This window comes from Hemibagrus wyckioides, linkage group LG16, assembly GCF_019097595.1.
Source record: "Hemibagrus wyckioides isolate EC202008001 linkage group LG16, SWU_Hwy_1.0, whole genome shotgun sequence".
Taxonomy (NCBI): Eukaryota; Metazoa; Chordata; class Actinopteri; order Siluriformes; family Bagridae; genus Hemibagrus; species Hemibagrus wyckioides.
This window is the reverse complement of record NC_080725.1, coordinates 11651309-11677780: the sequence shown is the minus strand read 5'-3', so window position 1 is coordinate 11677780 and position 26472 is coordinate 11651309. Positions and strand designations below refer to the sequence as shown.

The 26472-nt window shown below is 41.2% G+C and overlaps 1 protein-coding gene across 3 annotated transcripts in view; it reads left to right on the top strand.

Annotated features, from left to right (window-relative positions):
- The window catches only part of pdlim5b (PDZ and LIM domain 5b), a 56317-nt gene that overhangs the window by 10274 nt on the left and 19571 nt on the right, over nt 1-26472 (top strand). For 2 of the 3 annotated variants that reach the window (XM_058411306.1, XM_058411307.1), the window contains exons 3-5: nt 11652-11803; nt 24290-24323; nt 25562-26124. In XM_058411306.1, the coding sequence (XP_058267289.1) occupies nt 11652-11803; nt 24290-24323; nt 25562-26124 (749 nt within the window). The remainder of the gene's footprint in view (nt 1-11651; nt 11804-24289; nt 24324-25561; nt 26125-26472) is intronic. The other variant, XM_058411308.1, reaches the window with a different exon arrangement.

Sequence of the window (26472 nt, the reverse complement as noted above, 5' to 3'; positions counted from 1 at the left end):
CCCTCATTTGCTGCTATATTCCAAGATAGAAACATAATACAAATCCTGAAATGTTGCTTTCTTTGGCATCTTTACAAAAGGGAGGGTTTGGTATGGCGTGATTATTATACACAGATATTCTAGCATGTCTTTCAGCAGTCTATATCTGGTCAGGGCTTGCCCTTTTGTCCAGGAGTGTTACACACCGTTGCTAACCAGCCTCCCGAATCAGATCATACTGTGCTTGGATATCAAAGTTCAGTTTTGGCAGGATGAAACTTTTTTTTTTTACACCGCTTGACAGCTGTGCGTTGGTGGTGATTAGGAGAGGAAGGAAACTGGTGTCTTGCGCCGTCTCCTCCATCACATTAATCACAATCACTGCTTTTCAGGAACACTCGATAGCACTATCTGTCCCAGCCCTGCTCTGGCCCATTGTGAGGGTCATTAATTATAGGCGTAGATAAAAAGCCACTTCTTACACAAGCTTGGATAGAGTTTCCCTGAATTTTCTGAGGCCGGCCCAGGGTCAGGAGAGCTTTTGTGGTCAACAATCTATAGGTCCTACAACCCCTCCCACCTTTTATAGCATCCCATTTCTCTAGCTTTCTCTCAGCTGGATATTTGAAACCCACACTTAACAAATATCAGCTAATTTTAGCTAAAGCCTACATTCCCTGACTGGTGCTTGTCCCCCACTCACCTCTTATTCTGGTCTCTCATATAGCTGGAATGCTTTTATACTGCATTCATATGATTAGAGTACACACACACACACACACACACACACACACACACACACACAGTGTCTCGGGGTGACTGCGCGGAACAAATCCATTCAGAAAGATAATACCACATTATGCAACTTAGTTCAAAAATAAAAAAAAAGACTGAAGAATTCTACAAAAGTAGTCCAAGGGGTTTTTTTCGGTGGTGGGGGAATTAAATACTTTTTATTTATACCACAGCATTCTTGCATTCTTGCATCTCATTGGCCAGTTACGTTTTCTCTGAAAGTCAGCACTTTCTCTGTAACCTAAGCTTTTGTTATTTTTATTACTTTGTACAAAGTTAGAAAAGAGAGAGACACCACTATAACACAAGTGATGACTTGCTTTGTTGTGCTCTATGTAATTAAATGTAACTGTAAATGGATAAAAGTGTAGTATTGTGTGGTGTGAGGAATGAATCACTTTGTGGAGGTTAAAGTAGTCGTTAAATACTGCTGTCGGTTGGGCCGCTACACACCATCCAACTGTTGATTATTTTCCTAAAACAGCACAATCCTAAGTGGTTTATTCCTAACATAAAGCTGAGAAATCTGAATCTGGTTAATATCATTGAAGTAGGTTAACTGGGGACTCTATAGCCATTATGTATGAGGGTGTATGTGTGTACGTTTTGGGGTGTTGGGTCATGACGTCTGCAGCAGCGCTTCCGAGCCTTATGGAGAAGTCCAAAGCCCAGAAAACTCGGTGCAGAAAAGATCAGGCACATCTCCGAGCATGTTGCCAAAGGGTGCTGTGGCTTTGGCATTAAAGTGCACAGATGTTTTCGAGACAGTTCCCTAACTGCCTTTTTGAGGGCAAAATACTTTTGGGGTTGATTATTAGACCGACATGTGGAGAAACCGCACCAGCTATTTCCAACTCTGCATTAGACTCGGCTACTCGAAATTACTGCTGGATTGTATGGCAGCTCCTGCAGTCTGAAGAACTGTTTAAGAGTCTAATGCAACTATAAACGTCTACATTATGCCCTGTCAAAATTATTTATAGAAATGAGGTGAATTTTCCCAAGGACATGGGCATATTAAGTGCTTTCTACTTACTCAGATGGCACAGCCTGCATCCATTTAACCGTAGTCCTGTGGCAAACATGAAAGATGTATTTCGAGATGAAATTGGAAGGTTCGACTTTCCACAAAACTGTTATGGAAAATTATTTCGGTCGCATCCAAACGAAGTAGAATTGGGGAGAAAAATAAGGATTGCTTAAAACACTTTGACGTTCCGCTGGCGTAGGATCTGTGATGAGTTTGATTTTTGTACAAAAAAAAAATGCATTTAATTTTTTTGAAATGGTTTTCAGTATTCAGTTTAAGAAATACCAAAAAAGCTACACTGATTATCAAGGCCCACATCCAGCTGAAGTTCATGGAAACGCCATAGCTGATAATGAATAGACCATGAGAGAATCGCTCAAATAGCTCTCAGATGTTCATGCTCTCAGGAGAACTTGGTTCATGCGGTCTGTTTATTCAAGAAGTGCAGAAAGATTCATACCTGCGTTTCTTCACGAGGCCGTGATCGGTGCCGTTCCGGTGATAAGACTCGGGCCGTGCGCACTTCAGAGAGCCGCGTGCACAAAGTGCTGATTTATTACGACTGGCAGTGCAGTCAGGTTGACAGTAAAATTGTCCGTGTTGATTAGATGCCTGACTTAAAGGGTTTTGTGTTCGAGTGTGTGTGTGTGTGTGTGTGGATATTAGACAGCCATTTATGAACTATAGTAGTGGGACTCTAAATTCTAAATCCCAGAGCCACATTTTTCATAACCTCTTCACTGTTTTACATATGAGCACACTTAGGAACATATTCACACCTTAAGGGAATGTCAGTTTTATTTCCAAAGAAAACTTTTCGGTGTAAACTGAAGACCTGACACCCGTTTTTACAGTACGCGTCAGTTTGACCGATGAGACAGACGAGATATCTTTCCTGTAGCTCGTCTTGATTACTCAGCACAATGTGAGAAATTTCAAAGACTTGACATTGTGAACATCTCAGCTATGTGTTTAAAAGCTAGTTTTCTCGCTGTACACCACCACACAGACGTGTGCATACGTGGAAACCAGAGAGCAACCTGCAGGATTCTGAATCTTGTGGTCAGAAAAGTATACCAAAGTTAATCAGTTCACTGGTTTCTGTTTGTTTGAGTGTGTTTTTATGTGTTGCCAGGTTTTTGGGCGGGCGTCAGTTCGTAACAAAACACACGTATATGGTTGGTGATAAAATTGTACAAGGCAGGTGCAGGTAATAAAATGGCAGCTTGAGGTAGAGCAGTGCTTCTTTTTATTTTGGCCTAGATAAAGTTCATCTCCCCTGAACTCCAATGCAGCTCCTTCACAGGGAAACATTTCAGCACAGTGTTCATCTGGTTTGGATCGGCAGTGTGGTAAGAGTGCCAAGTAAAAGTCTATCTATCACTCCTTGGTGCCTCTCTATTCTTTTTTTTTGATACACTCCATTTACCATGTTGACTATTTTTTGGTTTGTTTGACAAACAGCACTATGTAAAAAGGCCAGAATGGCGGGTCGGATGGCGAAATGTCAACAACGGAAATTCAGCGTATATAGAAGACCTCTGGAGTTCATTTGTCAACTGGGTCAAGAACAGATGTTTAGAGCGAACTGAGAACAAACGTCTACGTCCTTACATCAGTGCTGTAAGAATCGATCAAGGATAAACGCTTTCCAATCGTCAGCACCGGTTTCTTAGAAAATGTTGATTGATTTTCTATGACAGCAACTTTAGCAGTTGTTTCGGTTGTGATTCACATCACAGGTTTTTGTGTTATGTTATCATTTCTATAGTGCACGGGATCTACAATAGGAGTTTACTTTTTTGGAAGGAGTCTCCAGTGTAAGTGGGTATGGTTTCCCTCTTGGGAAAGTCTTCAGTATAGGAGAGTTTGTGATTTCTGGTTTGTAAGCATGTTCATAGCTGCTATAATGTAAGTGATAACAAGAGCTAATCAGTTTTCACAACTGCAAATGTAACTGCAAGTATGATGTGTCATTCTTTATAAAATAAAATGAAATTGTGTAAGAGAAATAATAAATACTAAATAATAAATACACTTTATTTTGGTGATAACTGTAAATATAGCAAAATGTCATGATTTTATTCCTTACTTATTTATTCACTATTTAGATTTTTTGGCTTTGGCTTCGTATCAAAATACAAGGAACTCCAGGTGTTTATAAAAAAGCCCTTTGCCTAGCCATGTACCCCTGTAAAAGCACTAATTAGGAAGCTAATGAGAGAATAAAGAGGGGAAGATGGTTTTTTATTTCGCCTTCCTGGAAGGAATTTTAGAAATGTCCTTCTCGCAATAGGTATTCACATTCCAGTCTCGCTCATTAACCCGAGCGTGCATGCGTCCTGTTGACAACGGAAAACGGCTAGTTTTCCACAAGCGTATCCGATCTTGGAGTAACTGACATCTGTTGCAAAGTAGCACGTTGAAGGAATGACTCAGAGATGCACACAAGTGAACAGACACACACACACACACACACACACACATATGATTTTCATTACAGCATCCTATGTATGCACACCCAATCAGTTGCAGTAGTGTTTAGTGGTTTTGCTTCATCACAGTACCACATGGTGATCAGGTGGTTGTTTGACCTCAGCGCCTCTGAGGGCAGTGACTGGTTTGCCTCCACCAGGCTGTGCTTTTAGAGCTGGCTTTCTTCAGACCGTGGAATGCTCTGTTTTGTTTGCGTTGCCATGGAAGTGGACTTTCTCTTCTTTAAAGTTTCCCTGGGCCGCCGTGTACGTTTACTTCACCGGTTTAACTGAAACGATCACAGGCAGGAAGATGCATAGAAGAAATGCCAAAGGACCAGCATGGAGAAATGCTTGGGCTTTTGAATGTCATCTTCTTACTAAAGGTGTTTCTGTTCACAAAAACAACACTCAGTGTGCTGCCTTTTTTACACTGTTGCAGCTGGATCACAGCTGGTTCATGTGAACCAAAATATGCTCTTACTGTGTTTTTTTTTTTGTCTGCGTTTTTCTGGTTTCTTCATCTTATTTTAGAAAAAGAGACAACTGCTTAAATAAGATATAGATAAATTCCAATTTTCTCCCCGTCACACGTCCCACAGCAGGCGTAAAATCTTGTGCCATCTGGCAGACCTCCTTGATGTGATGTAACCTTTTTCTTTTGAGAGAGATCTGATGATGAGTATATCAGCACCATTCTCTGTGCTTCAGCATTCTTACATGGTCCAGGATGACACAATGTCTCTCTCAGGGAGACAACTGGCTTAGGACGCTCGCTTCGCTCCATATAAGGAGCTCGCGAGTCTCTTTGACACTCACGCCAGAGGACTTTCACAATCGTCTTCTGTGCCTAGACATTATAAAAATGCAATTCCAGAAATCAGCTGCTGACAGAGAATCACATTTGTGACCCACACATCATGTGAAGTGCCTCATGGGAAAACCTCAGCCTCTTCTACCCCGCTTGTGCAGTCGAGCTCATTCCTATTCTGCTGTTAATCCCTTCAGGATGTCCAAGCTAAATTGTGTGACAAAACTAAGTTGCTATAACAGTTGTCATATTTCAGCCATTCTGAGCTTCGTCTTTCTTGTGGTTTTAGAAAAGGAAGCTTTGACCCAGACATATTGCCATCATTTTACCATTTTTCCCCTGTATTTTTCTCATTCATTTAGTCAGATTCAACAGAAATTGTGGTTAACCCATCAAAGCTTGGAACACTCACCAATACTGCCAGTTATTGAACTTTACAGAAGCAGACAATAATTAATTGCACTAGGGATTAGGTGTGAGGTGAGGCTGAGATCCAATGTAGAGGAAATTTGGAATAATAAACCATGGTGGTTTAAATTACAATCTTGTTTATGTTAGACAGCAGTTAAGTTGATTAGACAGTATCGTATGTGGTAAAGGAGGGAAGTGGGATTCCAAAACAGTCCCACACACCCTCCTTTAAATCATACCTGTCAAGATCTCAAGACTTCTCATTTTCTGGATTTATAGGTGCGCTTTGGAAGATCTGACATCTGCGTGCACATGATGGATAGTGGTTACGCTGTACATGTGACAGCTGAATTGTACAGGAAGTGCCCGTTTTGCTTGAACATCATTCCTACATGCTTTAGCAACGTGCATTTAAGTGGCTTGAACATGGTTCGGTTCCATTTTAAACTATACACTTATCCCTCCACACTTGTCCATGATGCTGAGCTGAGTTTATCAGTGAGCTTTGTTAATACAAAATGTGTGTGTGTGTGTGTGTGTTTAGCGGTGAATTCGAAAAGCAACATGAGGAAATAACTGATGTCCATGTTTGAACAGAGACCTGTTAAGTTCATTTAAGTGTCAATTATGCCAGATAACATCTTTTTTTTTTGAGGGTGGCTGCACATACGCAAGAGACTGTGTTAGTTTGTTTGACATAAGCCCTTTGGTACGGACCAAAACAGCTCTCAGAGGTCTGAGACTGCTTGGACGAGGTGGTCTTGGGCTACCTCCAAGCCAACCCTAATGCAGTGTGATTACAGATCACGAATTAGCTCTGATTTGACCCAACTGCTGGAAGTGACCAATTAATTAGTCCTGCAAGCCAAGCTCAATTTGGTTCTTTTTTTTTATTGCACATGCAGAAGGCTTTTTGGTCACCTGTCAATCATGACCAACCAGCCATCTCTGTCCTTTCATACAAACAGCTACCAACCAGGGAAGGTGAAGAATAACACGTGCTAGTGAAGCCATTTAACTGCACCTTTTTAAATTGCTGTTCATTTTGTGTCACAGTGCAGAGAAAAGTGATATCCACCATTTTCCTTATACAGGAGCTCATCAGTGCTCACGGTTCACTAGAAAAACTATGGCATTGTTGGGATTTGAACTCAGAACCTCTCACTGATGGACCAAAAAGACATTTACAGATGACAACAGACCTTTTCCTGTAGCCCATCACCATATCCGTGATTATGCATCAGAATGACTCTATCCTGGCCTGTTTACATTGTGTTTAAAAGGAAGGAATTGCAACTTTCAAGATTCTGAAACCTGTGGCTAGAAAAGTGTACAAAAGATCTCAAACACTCCATGGTCCAGGAGCAGAGTGACTAGAGTTTTGTGCTTTTTTTGCCTTAAATTATGGCGAAGGAAACCAAATAGAGCATGGTACCATAAATTGTGGTGAAACCAAATAGAACATGGATTTAAAAGTGAGTTTGACTCTGATTTGGGCTGGGTGAAAAAGAGTCCTTAATTGGTACACCATCATTTTTTATTTGTGTAATTACACTTGTTCCAGTGCGGGTTGCAATTTTTCACTGTAGTCTTATATGGTGGGAGAAAAGTTATAAAGGAAGTGCAGAAGAATTATAAGGTTTTCCCACAGTCCCTACGGTGGAATGATATTATTTAATCAGATCCGCAGTGTTGGTGTATGTACATTGTAATGGAGAGCGCTTTGAGAGAGGAAAAAGTGCAGAGTCTCGTGTTTTAAGAGGACAAGTTCTGATCTGTGACACAGATAAGCTCAGTTTGTTTAGGTCCCGGTTGTCCTGATGGATGATAAGCATTCGTTACAGTGTGCTCAGTGTTCGCTCTCAGTACAGAGAGAAGTGGCGCGTGATGCAGTCTTGTTTCGTGATTAGAGGTGTGGGTGATGTGGCACGAAACATTCTCAGACAACTATAAAAGGAGAAAAACTGGGGTGCTCTGCGAGTGGAACAACCGTCCATTAACATTTACTGCACTGCACAAAAGTAACACGCCAGGGCACGCCTCTCCACCGGCACGGTTTATGCACTGCGGTCAATGTCTACGGAGTGGAAAAAAGGGGGAAGTATCTCATCCATTCTGCCATTTCCAGCTGCCAAACACATGTAACAAGAAGTGTTTGGTCGCTTTTATACCAAGTTACACAACCAATGTTTGTCTCCTTGCTTTCATTTGAAGTGGATCACAGTGCCATTAAAACATTTGCACACAAAAGGAACCAGGAGAAGACACTGTTCCCGATCCTTAAAATGGAAAATTTGATTGCTTGGAAATTTAATACGGTTTATATGACCCCTCACTCAAAATATCTTCTTCCGTCCAGCTAAAGGGCTAATTAAAGGGGTTTGGGATCAGTAAAATTATGTAATAGTTGTGTAAGGGAAGACGTGCTGTTTAATTATGTACGTATGAAGGTTTGTATTATGCGAGGCAAGGCTGAGGTTTATAGTATGTATAAAAACAAGACTCCTGGGAATCGTGACTGGCCATATGCATGTGTGTGCATGTGTGTTTTTTCCATCTGTGAGAGGGTTCAACTATTTCCCCTGACCTTGTGAATAGACCTTTTTGCCGTAGGGTCTCTGGGGGTTGTTCGCACCTGCTCCACCCTTGTAGTCATGTTGTCATAGTTAAACTTGTGACTCATGGCTTCTGGGCAAAAGTCTAGTGAGCAACTGCAGCGTCACACAGCTTTTTTCTTGTGAAGATTAGTATTCAAGAAACTGTAGCTTGTTGAAAGCATCCGACTGACTCAGAGGCGTCTAGGGAGAAATGTCGAAAATGGACGGTGAGGCATATTTCACAAACTGGAGCTGCTCTTCCTGCTGAGTGCCTTCCCCTGAACTTTAACCTCTTCCTATTGACCCTGTCATTGACCCGAGTCTTGCAGAGCAAACCGTAATGCGTTCCTGGCGTGAGCATGGAGCCTGATAACCACGTGCTATAAATAAAGCTGTCCACTGGCACCACTAAGACTCAGGGTGGCTACGTTTATCAGCAACTTCAGCTCCGCCTCCTGCTCTCTTTTTTTTAGTGCCCAATTAAGCCCACTAGGCAGACCACAGTTATGTCACTCAATGAGTTCAGCTCTGATAACCACATTGTGTGTGTGAATTTGTGTGTTAGCTGCCTGAAAGTAATTGGATCCTTAAAATCCACATGATAATGAAAACAAAAAGTGGAAGCTTTTTTGCAGAAGCCCTGGAACAATAACTCTCTCTCTAGTCTACTTCCTTTTTCACTTGCTTTTTATTCTCCGGAGTTGAAAAGGGGTCATTGTAGTGGAGCTTATCCTCTAGTTCTTCCTTTATTCTCTTTCGCTCTGCTGTATTCTGCTGCTTAGCAGTTAGAAGCTTCCAACATCCCATTAATATTCGTGTTCATTTTAATCCACTTTGTCAGAGTGCCGTGTGGCTTAAAAATAAATAGTTACACCGTCGCCATACAGCCTGTGTTTTTTTTGCATTTGGATTAAGTGATTTTAAAAAAAAGACTGACATTTATTTTAATGTTCATCTTAAGAACTTTCATACCCTCACTTGTTTGGTTGATCTTTCCAGCTTGCCTCATCTGTATCCATGTTCAGTTTATAGCTAGAACGTGAGCACAGAACGTGAGAAGAAGGAGAGGAGAGCTGCTGTACGGGTGATGAACAAACAGGAACAGCGATTGATTTATAAGCTCTGAGGATGCTTGCGTAATGCCTCAAGGGAACACCTGGGGTTGTGTCGACCTGGTGCCATGGATTCCATAGAGCTCTTCCTGTTCAGGCACATCTACAGGATCCAGTCTAGCACCTAGACTCCACAATGCTGATCTGAGACCTGTGTTTCATGGAAGAAGTGTAGGAAGTGCATACTGATCAATCCAGAGCCGTGCAGTCAGGCTGTCCATAACAGAAGGATGACGCAAGGGCACTAGAGCCGCTGTCATTCCCAGAACATGCCATACCGAGGGCAGATATAGACATCACATAACAGCCGCATTGTTTATTTCTATTCCTAGGAATTTGAATTCTTACGTTGCAAAACACAAAACTTTTCACAATATTTGTTTCTTTGCATAACACTTGGACTTCACTGCAACACATGGAAGAAAAGAGCATGCAGTATTTTTCCTTTTTAAGCTTGGCATAGAATCCCAAAATACAGGTTTGTTTTATTCCAGTGGGTTAAATATGCTTTATTTAACCCACTGGATTAAGATAATGGATTACAAGGAAGACATCCCTCTGGAAAATGCTTCTCGCCACCGTCCCAGCCACCAACCCTCCATGGCTACGATCCAGAGTATACAAATAATTGAAGTGCCATTCTTTGAAATAATTACTTGCAACAGTGCTGCTGTTCAGACAAGTCTCAAAAGCCCTCTCCCTTCCACAAGCAGGTCATAACTTTTTTTTTTTTTTTCCTTTTTTTTCCCCCTGGTAATGTGGGCCAAGCAACCTACAATGTATAGTCTGTTCTCAAGCAGTCGGCAAACAAAAGTCAAATAAAATGTCCTACCAAACGAGATTATTGATTATTCGCCCCACCATGGAGTGGAAATATTTTCCATGTTTTTCTAGTGGGCTTAGTTTTGAAAGCAAGACCTATTTCATTTCATTGCAAATACAGAAAACGTTTGTGTTCTGTAAACACATTCTCTTCAAGTTAAGCATTGAAGATTTTGGAGTTAACCATTAGCCAAACAATGCGGCTGCATCGGGACAATCCTTCAGGTCCAAAGTAGTGGAAGCTCTCATCATAGCAATAGCTTGATAAGAGTGTGTTATGTGACAGAGCTTTGCTTTGACAGATTACAAAATAGTCAGTGGCGAGCTGAGAGGTTGGGGTAGATTATATAACTGTACTTATTTTGTTTTGGAGAACGACTGATTATAGTTTGCAAGGTGACTATTTAAATAGTAAGCTACCATGACCCGTGCTGGGATGAATCTTCTGGCTAAGACTTCACTTTGCCCATATGAACTTCTGTGTACAGATTTTGCACAGAAAATCCATGTACTTTCTTGTAGCAAGATTTAGTCCTTGTAATAAAAGAGTCTATGACACCAGAGGCAGAAAGAATTCTGGAGGGTTTTTGTTTGTTTTTTGAAGCAGTTGGTAGCATGATGCACTGCTGTGTATGCTGTGGGGAAAAGTCAGTGGTTGGTCATCTGAACTGTCAAACAAACAGGCTCTTGCTGTGAAACGAGACCGTTCTTGGACAACTTTAATCACAAAACTCCCTGTCCACAGGTAGAAAAGTATGAGGACATTGTAGATAGAAGATATTAGGCTGCTCTGTTGAAAAAACAAAATAAATGAACAAAATAAAATTAAAAAGTCTGTGGAGCATGTGTACTGTTCCTGCACACCAATTACTACCACTATTAATGTATAATTCTATATAATGTTATACTATACACTATACTATATATTATATACTATACTCTAAATGACTGCGGTTTAGGTTTGCCTTGTCCTTTCGTCAAAGCATATGGTCCAAAGCTACCAAGGCTCCGGATTGTCTTCTCCAGTGGAGTAATAATTGGGTGTCGGGTCTTAACTGATAACATAACGCTTGCTAAAGCTCTGAGCGGTGAGATGCACCATAAAATTTACACCCTAATAAATTCCAGCTGTAATTCTTCTCCTCTGCAGAGTAATATTTCATCTCACATGAGCATCTCACAGCGCTGTAGGCAAGGTGGACTTGGTTAATCGGGGTGGTGTATGGAGTTGTTGGTTAAAGGAAAAAAAATAAAAAATTTTCAGGCATGAGTTGAAGGTGTTTTTGCTTCCTACCATGTAATTATTAACTTTCTATTACATACTTTTTGTTCTTAGCTCAAAGAGACCGCTCTTGTGGTGTCCACATGGAAACGACTCCTGTGGTGTTATTCTGAGCTATTTTTAAGCTAACCGATGACTGATGGAAGGGTAAAAAAAAACACAAGTGCCGTCTATTGAAAGCCATGTGCTTGTACAGCTTAGACAAATGACTGCCTGATTCTTCCTGAAGCCAGGAGGCACGACCAAGCTCACATGACCTTTCAGCGAGCAGTAGGGAGCACTGCAGCGACGTCGCTGTTCATCTCTCATCTGTGTGTGTGTTTCTTTCTCTTCCACAGCTGACGGATGGAGGAAAAGCGGCCATGGCGAGGATCAGCGTTGGAGATGTCGTTCTGTCCATCGACGGCATCGCTACAGACACCATGACTCACCTGGAAGCTCAAAACAAGATCAAAGCCTGCACAGGCAACTTGAGCCTCACCCTGCAGAGGTACAAGCACATACAGTATGTGTAACAGTATACAGTAGCAGATTCAGAAATATTGGCACCCTTGGTAAAGATGGGTTTTTACAACAAATTCACACAAAACAAATTAGTGACTACAGAATCAAGCATTTCTGATTAAAGTCTTCTGCACCAAATACCCCGTTTCTGCTTAACAAGCATTACAGGGTGTCCCAGAAAGTCCTGTCTAGGAGAAATTTTTTTCTTACACACTTAATCTTCCATAATCTATTCATAAGTCCTTAATAAAGCGTCTGACTACTGACTGGCTGTGGTGCGTTCGCGTGTGCCGAGATCTGCGACTGCGATGTGGAAAAGCCTTTTTATAGCCTGCTCACGGAGCATTTGTGAGGTCAACAACGTTTTCCTCAATACTTTATACACTTTTTCTTAAAACTTTATATGTATCATATTTTCAGTGTAAGATTAAGCTCAGAAGACTTTTTCACTACAAAATTTTTTCACCTATTTTAACCAAAGGTGCCAATAATTCTTGATCTGTCAGCAAATGCATGTAAAAATAAGCATCCTGTCATTAAGATAAAGAAATCCTCTTTATCTTAAAATCAGTCGATACTTTCCTCTTATTACAAGCTGCTGCTGTTCTTTTTTTTTTTAATCATTTAGCAGTTTATCATCCTTTCAAAATCGTATTATATTAGATTTTTTTTTTAAATACTGTAATTTTATAGTTATATATGATATAGTGTAGTTCTATGACTTTTTTGCTGCATCACCTTAGCCAGAGTTGGATGCTGTGTTTATTTCAGTACTCGCATGTCAGTCAGTGTCAGGAATATTCCCCATAACGAAGATAAGATCAGTAATTGTGGGAATGTGATGGCTGTGCAGCAGGCAGTGGAAAGAGTTGTTTAGTTAACAGAAAGGTCTCCGCCATGCCTTTCCCTCAGAGGGCCTCTTCTCCGGGCATGCAGGATGTAATGCAATCATGATGTTTGGGTTCGAGCGCTCCCTTTTGTTTCAGCCTGCTCTTAAGCTCTTAGAAGTGCTCATCAAAGCTGTTTGCTTGTGTATCCCTGCCTCGCTGGAGTTACTGTTAGAATTTCAGGTTTGGTGCTGTGAAAAGTTATGACATGCTTTCCATCTGATTATTTGCTCATTGCTCATGCAGTCAGCCGATCATGTGGTAGCAGTGCAGGTCATGAAATCATGCAGGTACAGGTCAGGAACGTCAGTTAAGAGAAACACCAAACATTGGAATGTGGAAGTAGTGTTCTTGTTTGACTTTGTCGGTGAAACCGCTGCTATTGTTCACGCACTGTAGTCATTGGAGTTTACACAGAATGGAAGGGAAAACAAAAATATCCAGCAGTTAGCACCTTGTTAATGAGAAAGCACTGAAGCCAGAGCTGATTATAGTAACAAGATTTTTCCCAGCTTCATCTGTCCAGTTTCCGGAAACATGTGTCCACTGTAGCCTCAGATTCCTGTTTTTGTCTGACAGGAGTGGAATCTGGTTTTCTGCTGTTGTAGACTTTAAGGGCTGATGTGTTTGGAGATGCTTTTCTGCTCATTGTGGTTTGAAAGAGTAGTTATTTGTTATATTCTAAATAGGTTAAAAAAAAAAAGTATGAATGTAATGAATGAATTGTTTTCTCATGGATCCTTACATGATATAATGCTCAGAGAAGGAGGTTGTGGTGCCAAATCAGTTCTCAAGACCTGTGACAGTTTCACTAGTGTTAGTGTTGGCTGCCATAATTAATGGTACCTGTTTATATGCAGCAGTAGTTTAGAGTAAAAAAAGTAAAACCCTGGATCTTATTCAGAAGCCAAGTGGGGTCAGAAAAACGCACAGCCTCATATTCTGGAGTTATGGGCTTTTGGGATGGAAATTGAGACAAAGAGGAATGTGGTGAAATAACTCTGGAATGTCTCATTAAAGTTCTTAATGCGTTTTCATAGCTGTCGAGCATTTGTCAAACAGTCTGCAGAAACCATCAATCCTGAGCCGCTATCAACCAAATATCAGTTTGCTCTTCCAACACATCGCAGGTTTATTATTAAAATAACATTACATTTAGAAGACTGTAGAGTTTTCTCAAAGGTCCCTGAGAGCTATTTGAGCAGCGTTAGCAAAGCATTAGAAATCATCCAGAACACGGCTGCTCAGGGGCCATCCACACAATTATTCATAAGTCCTTAATAAAGCGTCTGACTACTGACCGGCTGTCGTGCGTTCGCGTGTGCCGAGATCTGCGACTGCGATGTGGAAAAGCCTTTTTATAGCCTGCTCACGGAGCATTTGTGAGTTTGTAATGTGCCATAGCATTTGAATTGTATAAAATAAATTATGCTTCTCTACTCCAACCATTCAGATCTGCTTTGCATGCATCAGTGCAGTGAAAAGGAAGAGATACAAATCTGTCATCTGGTTTAGAGTCCTTGTTAAATCAAGCACTATAAATCTTTATTTATTGGGGAAAAAAAATTCTGGAAGGACTAAAGAGACATCTCATCTAATGGAGTGTAAAACTGCAGCATGGCACATATGCCGGTAATCTTCAGGAAGTAACTTATGTGGTAAAATCAATCACACTGAGGCTTTGCCTTTGCTTACATTTCTGAGGTTTTGGACATTCGGACAAACTACACACCAATGTTTGCAGTTATGGTAATGGGACTTAATCCAAATACGGTAAAATTCCCCTTCAATTTTTAAAATTTTTTTTTTTTTATTTCTGAGAACTTAGCACTTAAAATCGTTGTTCTGTGTGTTGAAATAATAATAATGTGTTCTCTCGATAGTGCAAAATGAGTTAAACAGGCTCCTGTCTGTCTCAGCCAGCCCCCTGTCTCCCACCTCCGAAACCAAAATTTGTACCTGCTTTTGTCAATTCAGCAATGCTGCAGGATCACAAATGATTTCTTCCACTCGTTCAGACCACAAGCGCTTCCCTTCACTGTATTTTTAAAAAAAATTTTTTTTTAAGATTCGTTCCTGACTTGACTTTCCCAGTGTTTCTTGAGGTTTGGTGGTGATGGTGTTAGCCATGTTGTTAGAGGTTCTGTTTTTTTTTTTTTTTTTATCCATTTTTGATCTGGATGTACGATTCTTCTATTAGCCTCACGTTCATGTTCAGGTGGCAGGATGTTTGTGTACACAGCACTGATTTTCTTCAGCGACAAACAGCCTGCTGTGTACACGATGAAGAGCAGAGCATGAAGACTCTTACTGATGAAATGCATGTAAAGGTAAACTTTGAAGGTACATGTGAAATTCTTCATCTCCTGGATTTTTGGCAGTTAAAGGAAAATTTCTCAAACATCTATAAAATGTGTTTATTAAAATTTTGTGCTTCCGGTGCTGATTTGTTGGTCTGTGTTTTTTCGGAGAAGAAGTGAGCAGTTGTGTGCTGCGCTGATGTCAGTAATGTTAATGGTGATGTGAGAAATTAGATTTTACTGCTAGCTCCTGATGCCTTGCTTCACACTAATGAGAAATCCAACGTAGCAGTAGTGGATCTGTTATGGCGGAAACTCTGCTTAGCTGGGCAGTTTTAACATGAAAGCCTTTTGAGGGTGAACATTTTGAGTAAGGTGAGGTGGTAAAAGATCTGGACAGGTTAAAGCACTAAAGTGCCACTGCATCATTCTCTTAAGGTAGACATAAAGCAAAGACTAATGCTGCATTCAGTTTCACTGGGAAGTTTGAAAAATGTCATTTTGACCTTTGAGTATTTGAGTTATAAACTGGGGGAGAAACACGGACATGTACATCTCTGTATGTGTTGATCGAGCTAAAGGAAATACTAAAATACACAGTATAACTCGTTCAAGATGTGCTGCTTTGTTTAATTTCGATGCTGTGAGCAGCCATGTTGTTTTGACAGCAGGCAGTCCAGCAGCATTGTGTGCACAGTAGTGAAAATTAAACTAAAGATCTTTAACCCCAAAAACGGGGAAGTCAGAAGTCTTGCAGATATTGATGATCAAATTTGTTATTTAAGTCAATCGGGGTGGATATTTTCTTTAAAATACAGCACCATCTCCTTGCCGCATCTAAAGAGCATAAAGCCTGGCATATGTGGGTTTTAAGAGAAAGAACAAAGCAGTTCAAAGTGAGCATTTTGGGCCTTTTTACGATGTGGAGGAAAACCAGCGTGACCACATTGCTCTGGAGCTGGAGTTTGTCTCTGTACATGAACTCGCTCCCTCCTCTGGCCTCGATCTGTGCTGCTGCTCTGCTCTTCTTCCTTTGGCTGGATTATCCACACTGCATGCGTCTATTAAATGAGCTGGAAGTCCTGTTTTTCTTTCTGGGATTGGTGTTCATGCTCTGCTCAGGGAGTCACTGGAAGGTCAGCACAGCTAACTCGGGCACGGCAAGCCGTTTTTGTCAGGTCATGCCCGTCTATTTAGTATTTTTAAACTTCAAACATAAGCAGGAACGGTTTTAGTTTTTCACTCTTCAGAAATCGTCGTTTAAACCCAACAACCGCTAACGAGCTCTCTTGCGCTCCAGTGCCTCCAGCGTATAAATGTGGGTGAAACCGTTCCATGAGGCCACCAAGACGTGTAACCATGGAGGCTAAAGTCTTGTATTAATAAGCAGAGTTTATGAGGTGATAGTGGTTTGGTATCCAAGAAACCTTCCTCATTTGGCAGGCTGTTGTGTTTCCATCTGAAGGTCTAAAAATGCACCCCTTTCCTCGTCGGCATAATGAATTAAATCATCCATTAGTCTGTTTCAGTCCTCACATGTGTACCTCGAGCCAGAAGTAAAAATCATTAACACAGTAGTTTACAGAAAAAGGCTTTGTGGGGGGAAAAAAACAGTTAGCACGTTGCCTGCTAACACAGCTTTGTACACATTTGTTACAAGTGAGTAATAGTATCTGTCGTTTTTCTAAGAGCCAGAAAGAGTGCTGCCAGCACAGCTGGGTAAAACCAGTCAAGTTCTTTCTCAATAGACAAAATGCCACTTTTGCTTTCGGGATCGACAAACACATTATTATGTGTCAAAAGGAGTTGGAAACTTGGCGACTTGTCTAATATTCTATAGGGAAAATGTGGCCAAGTCGTTTTTTTTTTTTTAATAGATCCCCTGTCTCACTAAATCATCATTTCAAGCCATTAAAAATTCCTCCAACTCTAAATGCTGGGATTTCTACTTTTCATGATTCACTTATGGAGACAAATTGTAAGCGACTTCCATCGAAAGTGGTTAAACATGAAATGTCCAGATATCATATTCAATTTCCTCACATTTTTTTTTTATTTAAACAGGCAGCTTTCCTTATTGCTTGATGTCTAGTTCTTGAATTTTCACTCTAATAAAAAAAAGGAGGATGAAAACAAATTCTTAAAAGCTATACTAATTTAATGTCTCATTTGTTCTTTGTGTATTATTTCTTTGCAGGTCAAAACTGATTGTGTAGAGTGCACTTTGCTCTCAGGTTTAACCAGGTTTAAAAGCACAAGACATACAAAAGACATACAAAAACGCTGTTATTGAATGGGACAGTGAAGCCCTGGCCTTCAAGTTTTTGTGTCTAAATGAACCAGCAGTTCATTTGTATTCAGATAACAGTAACAGTTCTGTGCTCGCTTCTTAGTAATATTAACTATAAACTATTCCCTTGTGCTATTTTATTTTATTTGGCCAAAACTTATATAATTTGGATTTAAGCTCCTGGGTTTTTGCTCCATCCACCAATTTCAATAAGTACTAGTTGATGAATGAAACTGGATCAACAGTTGTTTATGTCAAGGTTGCTTTTTGTACTTCATGTCTATGCAGAGCAAAACACTCTACGGTTTTATGTACTTGCATTCAAAAGATGATATTTTTATCCTGATGATATTCTGTGTTTTGGCTCAGCCACTGTGTTAATATGTTTCTAGATGATGACTGTAGAGAGCATCAGGCCACATCTCTGTCTGACTTGTTCACCAACCATTAGAATAGAAATGACACATGCAACAAGTTTTTCATACAAGGCTGCACATCACACGTTTTCTCAACGATTTCTGAAAACAACCTGTGGACCAGGGATCAGACATTACCCAATCTGTGACTTGTTGCTACGCAAACAGGAAAACACACTTTTCTCTTATTTAAAGAGAGTGACAAAGACAAACATCCATTCAGGTTGAAATGATCGAAATCGACTACCAGCCCACATTCAGGGTATCGTCTGTTGGGGAAAAAATTCGATACACTCCAAAATTGATCCAGCATGCCTGAAATACTCAGGAAGAAAAAAAAAAAAAAAAAAAAAGAAGATCCGTGGCCTTGGCACATTTTTTAATTTTCTGTTCCAACTTCTGACTCTGACTGCCCCAAAACTCTGCAGACTAGAGCTGGATAAAAGTTACATTGTGGTCTGAATTCTTTCTGTCTGGAGAGTGTGGAGAGATCATTGGTGGTCATGCTTTATGGGTTTTATGCCTGTCCAGGGGTGAGCGTATCTATAGGAATCTATAGCAGTGATGACACAGATTTTCACTCATTTAGCCGCTTCCTCACTTACATCAGGGCATGATTGATCTCAGTTCTGCGTGTACACAGTGGTGATATCTCCAGTGTAAAATAACACGAACCACATGGACTCAGTGGATTAAAGTCTGTTTGAGATCAGGCTAGTTCTGGTCACTAAAGTTCAAATTGAAAATAGGAACAAACTGTTACCCTGCTACAAGGGTAACTCTGGAGAACCTTGAGAGATCAGAAACTGTGAGGAAGCCTGGGGGTCTTGGAAGAGTGAAGAGTTGGAGGCTAAGCAAATATGTGTGTGTGTGGGGGGGGGGGGGGTCTCTGGTCTGATGTGATTTAATTTCCTCTTGCTTTCAGCAGAAACCCAGCACCGCACCATCACCCTGAAAACACCCTCTTCTCAGTGAAGCGTGGTGGTGGTAGCATCATACTTAAATACTCTTGCCTGCTTGGTTTCTTCTCTGCTAATGCCTTCTTTACCTGGTCACTGAGTTTGGTTTGATGGCTTCTTTTAGATAAAGACCATGTTTTTTTCCATTTCGTGGTGCCAGACTGGATGTTAAAACTTTGCAAAAAAACAACCCATCTTAATAAACTCCAGATTTGTTTTATTTTTTTTAATGCTGTGTATTTGGGGATGGTCTCTAACAAACCTTATTATTAACTTATTTACTCAAGTGCACACAGGTAGACTTTATTCTATCATTTAACTGATTGTGCATCTTCTGATAGCAAATAAATTCTAATTTACTGCAATAGGGATGAATTTTATTTATGCAGTCACTAAATTTTGTAAATAATCTTGCGATATAATAACTTGTATAGATTTTCAGTTCAGCATTATTATATATATATTTTCTGTCTCTTCAGAAATTAAAATCCCGATCAATTCCATTTCAGTTTCAGGAACCAGTACTTTCCAAAATGTGGAATAGTTCAGCGAGGGTGAAAACTTAGGCAAGCTGCTGTAATTTATCTCTGAATGCAAGCTGTTATTCAGTCTTGCGAATTTCATCAGGAAGATTCAGTCCTTGTGCTCGTTCTTTTTTTCCACTTCAAGCTGCGAGCTCTCCAGAATTTTAGCGGCTGGAAATATATGTAATTTACAGTAGATCTGGAACTTAAAAAACTTCTTTATAGGCTACATAAAAGGTAACAGTTCCAAGCTGTTGCACGATGTCTCCGAATATCTTCTCCAGCTTTACTGCTCCTTAGCCTAACGTTTAGAGGCGAGCTCGTGAGATCTGGGAGAGCCATTACGAAACATCTGTTAGTGTATGGCTGTGTGTGTGAGAGAGAGAGATGTGTGGGTGTGTGGAAGGAAATAAGCTGACTGAAATCACTCGCAGTGTGTTTATCTGATTTCTGCAGCTCTGAACTGATAACCTTGGGTTGTGATATCAACATCAAAGATGGCGGAAGCTCCGTAAACATTATGCAAGGGTCTGCCGGTAGGAGCAGACGGCCCAGAACGCAAACATTACTGTGCTGCTGTAAAGTCTGTATGTGTGGAGCTCTGTGAGGCAGCACAATACACAGCTGAGTATATGTATAAAAAGATCTAAAGCTATCACATGATAGAGTTTGTGAGCTGTTATAATGCAGTAACGTATAATTCATGAGATCCAGTATTGTGAAAGATTTGCGTAGTTGTGCAATCACTGGTGCTGACAGGCACAGAGTGGTTTCAGATATCTGTTATTGAGTTATTGAGCTGATATTTGCAAATAGTAACTCGTCATTTTCTGCTGCTGCTCATTTCCTCCTTTCTAGGCAAGTGTGAAGGCATTCTGAACACATGGGAAGCTTCACTGAATGTCAGCTCAGTATTTCAGCTGGTAGTCCTGCCATCTGGCCCTGGGTATGATGGGCAATAGTGGCTACTCTTTTGTGACAGGCCTAGCTTATGACTCTTTTGCTGGGTCTAAGAAGCACAGAGACCACACCTTATCAACTGGTATTGACAATCCCATGCCTCACTTACTGAGCCTGGCAACCACACGGGGCACACCTCTGTATTGACAGGCACAGACTTTGTTTCACAGGTACTGACAGGCACTGAGGCCTGCTTCATTGAGACAAACAAGCCATGCCACCTAAAGTTATTTAACTGACAGGCTCAAGCCATACCTCCTTTATTCAGACTGGCTGGCACAGTGGAAGCACTGATCTTTACTCACACTAACAGGCATAGAGATCGTGCCTTCTTTCACTTAAACTGATGAGAGTAAAGAAACTGTAGCTTCTGTGCCTAACTGTGAGGCATAGAGGCCACACCTTGTTTACTCGGGCTGACAGGAACAGAGACCATGCTCTTCTCGTCCATGCAACTGAATCATAAAGCTTGAGCATGTGTCCAGCTGTGTGGTTTAAGCACTTTCTTTCTAATACTTCATTTGTATTAGTGGCTTTTGTGATCATTCCAGTCATGTGTCAGTGCTGGCCTTCTAGTGGCCTGTCTCTGGCTCACCGTGCTGAGAGAATGAGAGGGGACTGAGCCGGAGAGACTGAGCCAGAGCGTGTGTAAGAGTGTATACAGTCTGACCGCACTCTGAGCTACTGTGGCAGCGCTATGATTTTGACCAGAGGCCTGGCTGCAGATCTGTTACCAGAGAAACCAGAGCCTCGTCCCATCAATCTCCCTCTGGTTTGTATTACATTCGTCTGCTTTTTCTAGAAACACCGTTCAGAGTGACTCATGTCTTCAATACAAAGCTTTCTGAGCTTCTGTGGCCAACCTGAGCTTAGCTGCTACCCTAAACATTGATCGTGAGATCCAGTGGGTCCCTCCTGAGAGTTTGTGCCTGTGTGTGGATGTAAACAGTGAGGGAATGTTGAACCATGCTTATCCTTGTAGAGTATTAACACAGTGACCGAGCCAAAACACAGAATATCATCTGGCTAAAAACATCATTCTTTTGAATGCAAGTATATTTAAAAAAAAAAAAAAAAAAAAAAGACATACATACATAGTAACTCTGTAAGCAGAAGAAAACAAATATTCAAAACAGATCTTTTAAATTGATCTCATGGTGCAGCAGAAAAGCATTTACCCTGTTGTCAGGATAGTGTTAAAGAGATAGAGAGAGAGGATGACTGGGTTCTCTGCTGAGAGATGGCAGAATGTGATGATGCTGCCCCTCAGGCTAATGCCATGTTGCTTTTGGCTCAGGCTGTGTGGAAATGTCCGTGCCCCTCCTACATTCCAGCAAGCCGTCTCTCAGTTTTCTCACACCCGCAGGCACATGGGACGACCCGAAGCATGCATCTGTCTGGGAAAAGTAAAATCCTGCTGGAAACGTCTACACACTTGTGACTCTGGTGATTTATTTTGTGCTGATTTTTCTCTTTACAGTACATGTTCACAGCACTGAGGATCCAGATCAGAAGTCGTATTTCACTGCAGTGCTTTGGCACTTGCGTGTATCCCTACGAATTGTATTTACTGCAGACTAAATCAAATCTGGGATGAAACCTTGCACTTTTTCACTACAAAGAGGGAATTCCTCACTGGAATAGATCTTAGATGAGTCGGTATAGGGAACAGGGACATTAAATATCTCGCACTCGGTGTACCCTTTTTGAGGTTCCTTAGATCTTGCATGGTCTGGGAATTACATTCTGACACTGAACCTCATTTATCAACCTGGAAACAAATCAGTTTATTTGTGAATTGTTAGCAGGAGCATTTAAGCAAAGTTTAGAACATAACACAATATTCCATGCTTGCTCCTGACTTTTAAATATAATCAGTGATGAGTTGCTGTTACAATCAAAAGAGAAGCACAAATCTGTAAGACAAACAAGACTTGTTGATTATTTAGGATAAAAGCTAGATTTGTGTCCATCACTAAATGTAAAGTGGCTGTGCTTTAAAGGTGTGAGGTTGACGTTTATCAACAAGCCTATGTGATTCTGATAAAAGCATTTGTAAATCTGGCAGGAATGTCTAGTTTGGTTTGGCCTACAGAACATTTACACACGAATTTACTAAATGGTTGATAAATGAGGACCAGAGTTCTTCAAATCAGCAGTCCAGGTTTCAGATTATAGCTGTTGATGGAGGTGCATGAATAATTTGATTGCTCAAGCAACTGTTATGAAAAACAGTACACACATCAATCATTTTGCCTTCATGATATATAATACAAGAGAAAATATTGGATGTTTCCTTTCAGATCATCCAAGGTCTCGGGCTAGTCATCAAAAGGCTGCTTTGATGTTGGGGTTGATTAGAGATACACAGCGTGTGAGGTTACAGTTGAACAGGCTCTGGTCAGTGAACAGCTGTCTGTTATGCTAACACCCACTCACTCACGCACACACAGAGCCGTCTCATTTGTGAGCGCACTGTCAAAACAGGCTGTCCCACTGTCCGGAAAGCAACAGAACCCAGATCGGAGCAGATGTTCTCAGGACCACCGTGACCGGACTGCGGGAAGTGAAATTTCTGTGTGAAAGGGCGCTCACCTGAGATTCAGGCCCATTTGTTACACGTTTTCCATTTGTTTAGGCTGGGCCTCATTAAACGAAGCCGTATGGCTCTTTTTGTGTGGCGCTTGGCTGACTTCCTTTTCCCAACAGACTGCTTCACAGTTTTCATTGTGGCTTTTTCCTCTTGTCCTTATAATGGGGTGAACTTTGTCTAAAAAGGGGGGGGGCTGTTTAGTGACCAGGCGTCAGCCCTGTAAAAACTCTCTTCGTCTTCCTTTCCTAATATGGAAGAGTCTGAGCAGGAACATACCCCACATTTCCGACCAAAATTTTTGCTGAGTGGTGTGAGGAAGGAGAGCGCTGTCGTTGCCAGTGAGAAAGTTAAAGGATTAGTGTGGGAGTAGATTGTATATTATTTTCACAAAAGAAATTTTCACAAAGCAGCTTTAGAGAAACCTGATTTATAGATTTATGTTTATATCCTTAATGAGCAAGCCAGAGGTGACCGTGGTAAGGGGAAAAACTAGAAAACTGAGACAAACCAAGCATTTAAAAAAAAAAAATGCTATTACAAAAGAGAGAGAAAACATGTACTCTTTTATATTAATATATTAAATTATTTTATGTTAATATTCCTTTATTTATATTAAATGGTTTTTGAGGCAACACAAAGAAAGTGCATGCCAGTAAAGAGTTGAAGCATTAAAACCAGGAACAAATGTCTGCAGGCGTCTAAAAACCTATCTATTATGGTATGTTGCGAGACGAATGCATTTTCACCAAAGCTTGTTTATTCAGCTCGCTTTACAGCTGTGGTGCCGTTTAACAGCAAAAAATCCTGCTGTTCAGTGCACGGCCATGAAAAAGAGATTAAAGCACCAAACGCACGTTACATGACAGCAGTGTTTCTCATAAGCCGAGCTTAAATCAAAGAGTTCCTTATTCTGACCCGCTGGAGGACTGTAGGTAAACTGCAGAAGGCTGTTTCACTCATCTGACGTGGTCCTGGTCTGTCTCATATTGCATTACGAGTATTTTGTCTCGACACTTAGGAAACGGCATATTTCTCCAGTTCCCCAACTTTGATTACGGATATCACTCATCCATCTTGAGTTATTTAATATCCAGCGCTCCTACTGTGGCCTGGTGTTCAAGCCAGTTTGTAGTGTTATTCCCCAGTCCGCTCCTGGCACTCCGTGCCTACCCTGGCATATACCAGGTCCGCTCCGAAATCCTCAGCTGTTGTCAGTAGAGAATGAGAAATGCTTGTACTCGGATGCCTCTATTTGCTGTGCTTTTATTTATGGACTGTGTAATGTACCATGCAAGAAGGATAGAGGGGGTTCAAGCTACACTGGATATTTTTCAAAGCCAGGCAGAATGGAGCGATTACTAACACACAAACATTGTGGCGTCTTATATACAGCGTATTAAAATGTTTGCCATTAAGTAAGCAGGTGTGTAGATCAATGTCCGTCATATCCAACTTTGTATTGTTGTGTTTTCCTAGTAACCTAATAAAAGCCATGAAAAAGGAAATCATTTCATTGTTTTCTGTTGTCCTTATGTGTTTACAGAGCATCCAGTGTTCCCAAAGGCGAAGTTAAGAAGGTAAGAAAAATGCTGATTAAAACATGTTAAAAGTATAAAACTGATGGGAACGTGGCAACGCGTGAACACTGCTGCCAACAGTCGGATCTGAAAGTCTGAGTTCACAACTGGATCAATTTCATCAGTTATCCGCAGCGGTGGTTGTACAGGTTCACTAATAAATAACATATGCTTATTTAGCGGATTATTATAATAGCTCAGCTAACACTCACTGGCATCCAGGGAACATCAGACCATTTGCTCAAAATTTTGGACTATTTACTCCATTCTTTTTTGCATCCTTGTGATATAATGCTATAATAGTTTCATTCTCTACTGATTGAAATTTGAGATATTTAGCCTCAATAGTGGTGCCACCGCTATTTATTGTAGTCATGTCAAAAACAATGCCAGACTTTCAGGATTCTAACGTCAGGGCAGAGAACTAAGACAATTAAAAGACAGGCACATTTCATAGGATTTCTGTAGGCCCATGTGACGCATCGTGTATATATAGTCACGGATTTAGTGAGACTGCATTAAAAATAAAACAGCACACCAGTTTCAAAAACAAACAGCAGTCACATGAACCATAAAAGTAGCTAGAACGCTCAGATGTTTACGCCATTGATTATACAAAGTTGAGACTCTATAAGGTGTAAAAGTTAATATCTTACAAAATCACAGGCAGGGGCTAGTCAGCCTTGTAGGTTAAACAGCTTTTTCCATGCTGAGGGTGTTAATTGCCTTCTAGCTTTTAGCAGTGTCAGTTTCTGTCCACAGTCCTGCAAATGTCAGCCCAGCAGTGACGAGAAGGATTTTCAGAAGTGTGGCACTAAACACTACCATGGCAGCAAACAATCCTGCATAACGTAGTTTGTCTTACACACACTAGGTCAACTTGAAAAAGTGGCCATTGAGCACAAAGGGGAAAGGTAGTAGTACCAATTAAATTGGCAAATGGGCAAAAAGTACAAACTGAATTTTACTTTCTGGTGAATGGCAGTAGGCTCTAACTTTTGGATCCTCCTGTAGATGCAGCATGCACTTCTCAGTCGTGTTGTATTTTTCTACATAGTTGTGATGCACGTACCCCATTTCAGTATACAGCACTTATCACTTTAATGTTCTAAAATGCTTTAATGCCTTTATGTCCAGTAAATAAATGCTGTATGCCTACAACAGGAGTCTTTATATTGTGCATGGGTTTGCAGTGTTGTGTGAGTGTTCTGCATGTGTGTGTCTCCCACCTCCCACAGGAAGAATCACCGGAGATAATTAAACCTGTGCCCATCAGCCACCCATCAGCTCCTGCCCCTAGTGCCATCCCCACCACCAATCCTCCCCAAAGTAGTGCCTACAACAAGACGGCCCGCCCGTTTGGAGCGTCCTCCAATTTTAGAGCAGTCAGCCCGTCCTCCACTCCTGCAGCGCCCAAAGCCTCCATCCCTTCTGCCTCCTCAGCATTTACCCCTGCTGCTCCATCCCAGCAACCTCCATCACAACCCACACAATGCCCACAACCTCCCTTCCCACTAGCCAGCAGCTCCACCTCCCGCACCGTCTCCTCTCTTAACCCTGCCAACAAACCTGGCTCTGCTTACTCCCCTTTCTCTCACTCCTCCTCCTCCTCCTCGTCCTCTGGCTCGTCTTCGCCAGCCAGAGTGACGGGTCCCGCTCCCTCATCTGCCCCTGCTGTTCCACCGCCTTCAGTCTATAACACACCAATCAACCTGTACTCCAATGAGAACGCATGCGAGGTGGCTATGGGTCAGAGGCGTGGCTTACTGGAGCAACAGGGTGGAATAGAGCATCAGAATGGGTAGGTGGTGGCTATCGTACGAGTCCTGAATCATCACCACACTTTTCCTTTCCTTAACCCTGCCTCCGTCCTGTCCTGCTTCTGGTCTGACATTTTCTCGGTTCTTATTAGGGTTGGTCGTGTACATGTAGACTTATAATCTGAAAAAAATAATTCATTTAAGCAATAAACTGTTCATGTGAGGGAACGAAGTCTTCCCTTCAGAATTTAACAGATTTAAAATGTTTTGGAATGTAGGTGGTGCTGGCATCCAAGGAATACTTTGCAGAATAACGCGGGATGCAAATTCTTATTATTGCAGTGTTCTAACTGAACACTGACCTCATTCAAGGCTAAAACTGCAAGCAA